This window comes from Triticum aestivum, chromosome 6B, assembly GCF_018294505.1.
Source record: "Triticum aestivum cultivar Chinese Spring chromosome 6B, IWGSC CS RefSeq v2.1, whole genome shotgun sequence".
Taxonomy (NCBI): domain Eukaryota; kingdom Viridiplantae; phylum Streptophyta; class Magnoliopsida; order Poales; family Poaceae; genus Triticum; species Triticum aestivum.
The window spans coordinates 261,779,476-261,789,324 of NC_057810.1; the positions used below are offsets into that span (position 1 = coordinate 261,779,476).

The 9,849-nt window shown below is 53.2% G+C and overlaps 1 protein-coding gene across 1 annotated transcript; it reads right to left on the reverse strand.

The window, feature by feature from the left end:
• Positions 1-1,429: 1,429 nt before the first annotated feature.
• Positions 1,430-8,787, reverse strand: LOC123134058 (FBD-associated F-box protein At5g56370-like). Its single transcript, XM_044553407.1, has 4 exons — positions 8,165-8,787; positions 2,475-2,956; positions 2,179-2,322; positions 1,430-2,050 (listed from the first exon to the last, which is right to left on the reverse strand). The coding sequence occupies exons 1-4, from the start codon at positions 8,757-8,759 to the stop codon at positions 1,616-1,618; spliced, it is 1,656 nt and encodes a 551-aa protein (XP_044409342.1). The 5' UTR covers positions 8,760-8,787; the 3' UTR covers positions 1,430-1,615.
• Positions 8,788-9,849: the final 1,062 nt, after the last annotated feature.

The window sequence follows — 9,849 nt, forward strand, 5'->3', positions numbered from 1 at the left end:
CACTGTGCATCCCCGTGATCTGAAACCTGCTCTTGCAAAAAGCAATAAACCAGATCTTGCAGGTAGAGACCTCCCAGTTTATGTTTCTTTTCCAGTAGAGCAGGGAGTAAAGTGGACTTGTTTGAAAGTCATGTTCAGTTTATTTCCATGCTTTTCCTTTTATTCGAAAAATACTTCTACCGCCTTAAAGATCTTACCAGTTCCTCGTTTAAACAGCTTGTACGTGGTCACTTCAAGAACTGCGAAGCCAAAGGTCTGTGTGACGCTGTCAAGGTACTACATACATGCCCCTTAAAATTCACTTGCATGAATGTTCACAACAACTTTGATAGTTATCGTACTATATTCTTTCTTTACAAGAGTTGTCAAACAGAGGAACTTTAATACTTCTTTCTTTTATTAAAGTTGTCAAACTGAGGAACTTCAATCCTCATGCATTTTATCTTCAGTAAAAAAAAAGCATTTTAACACCAATTTTTACAAACTGATTTCAACTTCTAGTTGAATTGAGTTCTTGAACATGCATTTTGGTAGCATTTGCTTGCTCTTTTGAGTATAATATATAGTTACTCAAATTGAATTTCAATTTTGTATTGTATACATCATGGCAAACATTGACAAATATGCAAGGAATTAACTTGGAACAATTGCTGTTTTGCAGTGAGAGGAGCAACCAAAAACTTATGCATATTTTGGCCACAATCATTGCTAGAACTATGCGCACTTTAAACTATTGCAATCAAGATAGCCAAGAACTACAGACATATTTTGGAAGAAACCGTTTTAGAAACTGCGTATGGTTTTTTTTCCTAGGAATTTTGTGTACTTTGAGATACTCCCTCTGTATCAAAATATAAGACGTTTTTTGGTCTAAAAACATCTTATATTTTGATACAGAGGGAGTATTTTCCATTTCTGTGTCTGAATGACACTGAACACTTGCTCAGCTTCAAGTGGCTATCCATCTAAGCATCCTTTGGTGTATTCTTCAGATATAAATCAGCTTTTTTGCAAGAGCACGCTATGTTGACTGTATGTCCTTTGCTTTCAAGCATTGGTGTTCTAGTGTTAGTGCATCCCATCTTTCAGTGCATCACATCTTTCAGATGAATTCACAAGTCGGCAGACATGGTAGTGCTGAAGAAACATGTATATGAATTAGGAAATGAAGTAACAATTCAGCTTCAGTATATCAAAATCCTAGCATGCCAAGGAGGTAAAAGGGGGATTAAAAATCAGCTAACTAATACTGTAACTTTGAGGAAGAGTAAACATAAACATGCAATGCAACTCCCCAGATTGCAGTAGTGCCCATACTAGACACACCACTAGTGTGATCTTGACTCACGTGGCCGAAGTTGGGACTTCAACCCAAGTTTGCCCATAGATAGTTATGCATGATCAATCAGGATACACTGTCACTGAAGTAGATTTAACAAGGAACATCAAATTGGTACTGAAGTAGGCAATACATAAGCTCATATATCGCAGTTTTCTGCTACTTCAACTCACATACTTAGGAGAAATACCTCAATTCAGAGAAGCAGCAGATGGAAATACTAATGCTAGTGGAAAAAGAACACTGGCCAGTCTTCACAAGGCACACTCCAGCAACCTAAAGATAACCCAGGGGCTTGAATTGGCCAGAGCTGTCTCGCATTTCGAAATAGGTTGGCATATAGCAGAGGCAGAGGAAAGGGTCATCACATGAGAAGTCGGATCCTCTCGAGAGGCTCCATGCAGTAGGAAATTTACTGAAGGTGAGTTGCAATTTGTGGCCTCCACTGGCCCATTTGGCACCCTCCAGAGCTTTCATCTTGATAGCGATCTGTAGAGGCACATCATACCTTCCAAACTTCAACTCAACCACCATCCGCTCCAGCACCTTTGCATTCTCGGCAATGAACATGAGAAAGGCAAACTCATTCTGATGCCCATGGTACTCACGGAAAACAATACTTTTGAGGCGCGATCGGATGCACTCAATCATACCATTCTCCTGCCAGAACTTGAGACGGAGATTGCCAGTGGGTTCATGAGTTTCCCCAGACTGCAAAAAGATATTGACGCATAGTTGAGCTTTATGTGATGACATATAATACAGGAGTGATGTGCTGCTATCCCATGATGATCAGGCAATTGAAAAATTAATGAATGATAGGAAAAGGTTGGTTTTACCTCGATAAGAAGATTCTCGACGTTCGGAAAGCACATGAGGAAGCTACGCAGCATCTTGACTTCATTGTGGATTCCAAAACGTAGACTCAATGCTAACATCTGGACACTGGGGACAATCGTGCTTGGGCTTGCCTGTGTACTAGCCTGTAACGCACCAAATGAACATAAAACTGATCACACATCATTCGCATTTGCTGATCGATAGGCAGACACGCTTATAGACAGTTGTTGATTGCATCCATCACCAAAACAAACAAATGGAACTCAGAGATGGGCTGGCAGAGAAATAGTGCTACCTTGATGGTGGTGTTGCCAATCTCCAGCACCTGCCTTCCTGGCCGTAGGTATCCCAGCAAACGCAGCTGTGGAGCATGGCCAATCTTGACTCTAGCACTTGTTCTGCTCCTGGCCATGCTAGAGTGGCCGCGGCTTGAGGTGTGCCAGATGAAGAGACGCTCAAGGAGTGGGGCGTCCACCACGGCGACCTCCTCCACGTTGGACACGCAGAATTGCGCGCACCGTAGGCTCTGACTGGCAAGACGAGCGTGCAGTTGGGTCTGGTTTCCAACGACCGCGAGGATCTCCAGCACGGGGCTCGCGGCGAGCACGAAGTCGAGATCCTTGTCCGTCACGATGACGCACCCGAGGACGAGCTCACGCAGATTCGGGAAAGCAGCACCGCGCGGGAGGGTGGGGTAGAGGCGGGTGAGAGAGACGCAGCTGAAGAGCGCGACTCGGAGGCACACGCCACGGGAGAGGGGCCACGGGCGGTTGATGAGTGTTGAAACGTGATATCCTTGTATTTATTTCCGACTGATTCTCCTCTTATCTCTAGCCTTGTATAGATTGATCTCTAGAGATATTGTAGAGTTAGTTGGCTTGTCACGCAAGACACCTCTTGTATATAATGTAACCGACTCCGATGGAATACAATTGAGTTGCATCTTATAGTCTTCTACATGGTATCAGTTTTACCGTGATCCTATCGCTTCCGCAACCCGTCGCCGCCGCGCCTAGCCCTAGCCGCCGCCGCGCCAACTCCTCCTGCCGCCGCCGCCGCGCCTAGCCCTAGCCGCCGCCGCGCCCACTCCTCCTGCCGCCGCCGCCGCGCCTAGCACTCGCCGTCGCCGCAGCCTCTACTCCCGCCGCACCCTCTCCTCCTGCCGCCACCTCTCCCTCCCAAAACCCTAATCGCCGCCACCGCTCCTCTGTACCTCCTGTAGCCGCCGCCGCTCTACCCCTCTCACCCAAAAACCAACCATCTCCATGGCCAAACCCTCTGCCTCCGACGCCGGCTCCTTCTCCGGCACCACGTTCGCCTCCGATCGCCTCAACGAGATCCACATCAAGGACCATGTTCCGGTCATCCTCGACCTCGACTCGCCGTCCTACAACGCATGGCGCACGTACTTTGCGCTATTGTTCCGCTCCTACCGTCTCATCGAGCACGTTGACGGGAGCGTCGACTACACCGACATGAAGGACGACGACGAGTGGCTCGCTGTGGACGCCTGCATCGTCAAGTAGCTCTTCCTCACCATCTCTCCCGGCCACTTCAACATGGTGAACTCCCGCGATCCGTCGGCGTACACCATGTGGACACGGCTGTGCGATCTCTTCCTCGACAATCAACTCCAACGCCGCGTCTTCCTCCAAGGTGATTTTTTCACCATGCAGCAAAACGATCTTTCGATCGACGAGTACTGCACGCGGATGAAGGTTCTTGCAGACGAACTCCGCGATGTCGGCATGAACATCGACGACTCCGTCCTCCTCACCAACCTCCTTCGCGGCCTCCACCCCGACCTCGGCCAGTCCGCCGCCAACCTCTCCCTCCTCACGCCGACGTACGCCAAGGCGGTCACGTACCTTCGCATGGAGGAAAAGCGCCTTCGTCACGTGGCGCGGCAAGCTCCTCTCGCCGCCCTCCACGCAGGCACCACCAAGGGCATCCCCGCCCTCCCACAGCCTCCTCGCGCCGCGGCTCCACCACCGCCCGCCGCCCCTGACCAGGGCCGCCAGAAGAGGCGGGGAGGTCGCGACGGCCGCGGCCGCAACGGCGGCACCCAGCCCCGCCAGGCGGCCCCGCCCGCTCCTGCTCAGGCCGCGGCGCCCCCGCCCTGGCTCACGGGGTACAACCCCTGGACGGGGGTGGTGCACGCCTACTCGATGCCCCTTCCGGGGGCACCCGCTTCGGGCATACTTGGCCCTCGCCCGGGTCTTCATCAGGCTCTCCTGGCCGCGCCCGGAGGTCCCGGACTCGGCGGTTCTTCGGCGTACACCGGGGCCATGGCTCCCGGTGCTGCTTCATCATCCTCCTACGGCGCTGCACCGACCGGCTACACCTACGACCCGGCGCTCCTAGCCGCCCTCCACGCCGCCCCTTCCCCAAGCAACTACTCTGGCGGCGGGGACTGGTACATGGACACAGGCGCCGCTGCTCATATGGCGTCCAACCCCGGTATCCTCTCTCGTGTCTCCCCGTACCCTCTGTCTTCTCGCATCGTCGTCGGTGATGGATCCACTCTTCCCATCACCCACCACGGTGCATCCTCCCTCCCTCTCTCATCATCTTCCCTCCCTCTCCATAACGTACTTGTGTCTCCATCCTTAATAAAAAATTTATGTTCTGTCCGCACTCTTACTCGTGAACATCCTGTTACTGTTGAGTTTGACAAACATGGTTTTTCTGTCAAGGATGCCCACTCCCGGAAGGTTCTGCACCGATGTGACTCCCCCGGCGATCTTTACCCGTGTGGCCAAACGACAAGCAGTGGTCCCGTCGCCCTCCACGCTGATGTGTCTCTCTGGCATGCTCGCCTTGGCCATCCCGGCGCCGTCGCTCTTCATAAAATTTTGCAGACTTTTCCCTTTTCATGTAATAAATCGGCAGCACACACTTGTCATGCCTGTCGCGTAGGAAAACACGTTCGTTTGCCGTTTTCAACTTCATCATCCATTGCTACTTTCCCTTTTGATGTTATTCATTGTGATGTGTGGACATCTCCCGTGCCTAGCAATTCGGGTTTATCATATTACCTTGTCATTTTGGATGATTTTTCTCACTTTACTTGGACCTTTCCGTTGCGCCGCAAATCCGACGTCGCTTCCTCTCTTCATGCCTTTTACGCCTATGTTGCCACCCACTTTCACCGCACCATTGCTCACCTCCAAACCGACAACGGAAAGGAATTTGATAACCTCGCCATTCGCACTCTTTTATCCTCTCATGGCACAATTTTTCGTCTCACATGTCCATACCCATCTCAGCAAAATGGTCGTGCCGAACGTGTTCTCCGCACTCTTAACGAGAGTGTTCGCGCCTTGCTCTTCCACGCACACATGCCGGCGAGGTTTTGGCCCGATGCCCTCGCCACAGCTACCCTTCTCCTTAACATCCGGCCTTGCAAACCTCGGTGGAACTACACCCCTCATCACCGCTTATTTGGGTCACCTCCGTCATACGATGATCTTCATGTTTTCGGTTGCCTTTGTTATCCCAATATCACCGCCACGACACCGCACAAGCTTGCGCCTCGCTCTATCGCTTGTGTTTTTCTTGGCTACCAACCAAACACCAAAGGTTTCCGTTGCTATGACCCGGAGTCCCATCGTGTGATCGTGTCTCGGCACGTGTATTTTGATGAGGTTGTTTTTCCGTTTCAGCAGGCTGCATCGCGTCCCTCGCCACCTCTGGACGCCTCTCCTCGCAGGCCTCGTGGAGCCCTTGCGCTCCCACCGCCTCGCCGTTCGGGCACGGCTGCGCCTTCGTCGCGTGCCGCCTCGCCGCCCTCGGCGTTCCCTCTGCCGACTCGGGAGGAGTCGGCCTCCCCGGCCACGCCGGGCCCCCGCCTCTTGGCTCTGGAGGAGCCCGTCCCCCCGGCCTCGTTGGGTCGTCGCCCCCCGACTCTGGTGGAGTCGGGCGCCACCCCAGCCGGACCATCAGGGGCCTCGTCGGCTCAGGCGGAGCCGGGCTCTTCGGGCTCCTCTACGCCCACATCGCCGACCGAGCATGCACACTCCGGCTCCCTGTCGGCCCTGGAGGAGCCGACCCTCTCGGCCCCGTCGGCCGGGCCCTTGACACCCGTCACAGCGCCGGCTTCTTCTTCGTCATCTGAGCCGGTCGTTGTGGTGCCTCGGCGTCGCGGTCCACGCCCGCCTCCTCCGCCACCTCACCATCATATGGTGACGCGTGCCAAGGCCGGTGTGCACAAGCCGAACCCGCGCTACCACAACCTCAGCGTCACGACCCTCTCTCCGGTTCCGCGATCGGTGCGTTCTGCGTTGAGTGATCCGCATTGGACCGCCGCTATGCGAGCTGAGTACGATGCTCTCGTCGCCAACCGGACCTAGACCCTTGTTCCTCGTCCTCCTGGAGCCAACATCATCTCGGACAAGTGGGTTTTTCGTCACAAACTCCATCCGGATGGCTCACTGGATCGGTACAAGGCTCGCTGGGTTGTCCGAGGATTTGCACAACGTGCTGGCGTTGACTTCTCTGAGACTTTTTCTCCGGTCGTCAAACCCGCCACGATTCGTGTGGTGCTTCAGCTGGCTGCTTCTTGTCACTGGCCCGTCCATCAGCTCGACATCAACAATGCTTTTCTGTATGGCCATCTTCAGGAGCGAGTTCTCTGTCAGCAGCCGACTGGGTTCGTTACCCTCAGCGGCCGGATGATGTTTGTCTGTTGTCCCGGTCCTTATATGGCCTCAAACAGGCTCCGCGCACTTGGTACCAGCGCATCGCCGGATTCCTTGGTCTTCTTGGGTTTCGCAGCACTACATCTGACACGTCCCTGTTCGTGCTGCATCGGGCTGATCATGTGGCTGTGCTTCTACTCTATGTTGATGATATTGTCATCACTGCCTCCCGCACGGATCTTCTTCGCGACATCATTGGTCGCCTCGGTTCTGAGTTTCGACTGAAGGATCTCGGTGCATTGCACTTCTTCCTCGGCATTAATGTGCGACGTGATGACACTGGGTTCTTTCTGCATCAGGGACAGTATGCTCTTGATCTTCTGGACCGTGCCGGCATGACTGACTGCAAACCAGCCGCCACACCTGCTGAGGCCAAGCCGAAGCTCTCAGCCTCCGCCGGCCAGCCTGCCACCGACGCTGCTCTTTATCGCAGTATTGTGGGTGCCCTTCAGTACCTCACGCTCACCAGACCAGACATTCAGTTCAAGTCCAGCAAGTTTGCTTGCATATGCACTCGCCTCGTGATGTCCACTGGTCTTTGGTCAAGCGCATTCTTCGGTATATTCGTGGCACTCCGACCTACGGTCTTCGTCTCCGTGCATCCGCCTCGACTGAGCTCCTCGCTTATACTGACGCGGATTGGGCTGGCTGTCCAGACACTCGTCGCTCCACGTCTGGATATTGTGTCTTCTTCGGTGACTCCTTGGTCTCTTGGTCCTCTAAACGGCAGCCCACTGTTTCCCGTTCGAGTGCTGAGGCTGAGTACCGTGCTGTCGCCAATGTTGTTGCGGAGACTTGTTGGCTTCGTCATCTTCTTGGTGAGCTTCGGATTTCTCTTCTGAAGGCTACTGTGGTCTTCTGTGATAACGTATCGGCCACCTATCTCGCGGCTAATCCGGTGCAGCACAAGCGCACTAAACATATCGAGCTCGATGTTCACTTTGTCCGCGAGAAGGTTCAGTTGGGTCAGCTCCGTGTACTTCATGTACCGACCACCCAACAGTTTGCCGATATCATGACCAAGGGATTGCCTACCGCTGCATTCCAGGAGTTCCGTTCCAGTCTTTGCATCGCCGACGCCGACGCCGACGCCGACGCTTCGACTGCGGGGGGGTGTTGAAACGTGATATCCTTGTATTTTATTTCCGACTGATTCTCCTCTTATCTCTAGCCTTGTATAGATTGATCTCTAGAGATATTGTAGAGTTAGTTGGCTTGTCACGCAAGACACCTCTTGTATATAATGTAACCGACTCCGATGGAATACAATTGAGTTGCATCCTATAGTCTTCTACAATGAGGACGAGCTCGCTGACGCCCTTGGTGGCGAGGAGCTGGACCCAGCGCGCGAGCACGCCGCGGTCGGCGCGTTCCAGGAAGCTGCAGGTGAGGCTGACGAAGGTGAAGTTCCCCAGGTGCGCCTCGAGAGCTGCGGAGACGGCGCCGGTGACGGCGCGAGAGACGGCCCCTGCACGCCCGGGCCGGGCCCCGGCGCACGCCGCGGGGAGGAGGTGGGTGTCGACGAGGACGAGCGGGGTGGAGCGCCAAAGATGGTGCCAGCGTGAGGACAGCATGGCGGTGCGCGCGCCGTCCTTGGCGGGGAGGCAGGAGACGACACGGCGGAGGAGATCATCGGGGAGAAGGCTGAAGCGGTCGACGCCGTCGCCGTCATCCGCAGTGGTGCAGGAGAGGGAGCCGGAGGTGGAGACGGGAGACTTGAGGAGGAAGGAATAGATGAATTTGAGCACCATGTTTTTGTAGGGGTCCAGCGTCTCCGGATCCAGCCCATGCCGCATGTCCATGGGAACGCCCGACTCCTCCGTGCCGGGGAAGTCGGTTCGGAGGAGTTGCGGGTAGCACCAGGGCGTCTGCCTAGCCATGGTGGCCGCCGCGCAACGCCCGTCAAGGAGGAGGAGGAGTAGGGTTTGGGGGTTTGGTGCTTCAGGCCGGCATTTGGGGTATTTTTTTCGAGGAGGAAGAGGTGCTCCGGAGCAGTGACCGTGTGGAAGCAACTTTACCTCAAAGCAAAACTGGCCGAACGGGTCGTGCTAGCTGGGCCGGCCGCTTCGAGCATCTCCAACCGTCGCCCAACACGCGGCCTGCTAAAAATGTGTTTTCAGCATGTCAATCGTCTGTTTTGGCGCAGCGGGGAGCGCTGCCTTCAGCGGCCGCTGTAATTTTAGCACGCACGTAGCTCTAGCAGGTGCGCTAAAATGTACAGCGCGCTCTCGCACAACAACATATGCGCTTCAAACACAAGCAAGAAGATCAGACACAAATAAAATAAATCAACAATAAATAGTTCAATTTCGTTATTACAACTCAAATAAATAGTTTATCTTTCAATACAACAAATAGTTCAACAATACAACATCACACGCACAAATCATCAATGAGATCCTTCTAAAGATCATCATGCGTTTCGGGACGTCGAATGACATGATAGGAGGCAAGAAAATGGGTCACCCTTCAGTCCTCCGCCGCACTCGCACGGGATGTCCCAAGAGCTCATAGTGATATTAGTCTACATTTTGGCCACGCTCATTCTCGATAATCATGTTGTGCATGATCACACAAGCGTGCATGATGTACCAAGCATCTTTTGATCCTAAAATCTAGCCGGTCCTCTCACAATAGCAAATTGGGCTTGCAAAATCCTAAAAGTTCTCTCAACACATTTTCTAGCCGCCGCCTGACCGTTGTGGAAATCAAGATTTTTCTTACCTTTTGGTATTTTCAACGGCTTCACAAATGTTTGCCACTTTGGGTAGATGACATCCGCAAGATAGTAGGCATAGTCATATGTACGGCCATTTGCTACAAACTGCACAGGTGGTAGTTCACCATTTGCAATGTTACTCATCAATGATGACCGGTTGACAACATTGATGTCATTCAAAGATCTAGGCATTCCAAAAAAAGCATGCCAAATCCAAGTCTCTTGATCGGCCACCGATCAAGGATTATAGT

Bases quoted from the DNA above. Each gene is read 5' to 3' on its own strand.
- LOC123134058 (XM_044553407.1), bottom strand. From the start codon at position 8,759: ATGGCTAGGCAGACGCCCTGGTGCTACCCGCAACTCCTCCGAACCGAC. The intron at 2,957-8,164 runs ATAGGATGCAAC...ACGTTTCAACAC, and splicing joins CGTCCTCATTGTAGAAGACT to TCATCAACCGCCCGTGGCCC. The intron at 2,051-2,178 runs GTAAAACCAACC...ATCTTTTTGCAG, and splicing joins TCGAGAATCTTCTTATCGAG to TCTGGGGAAACTCATGAACC.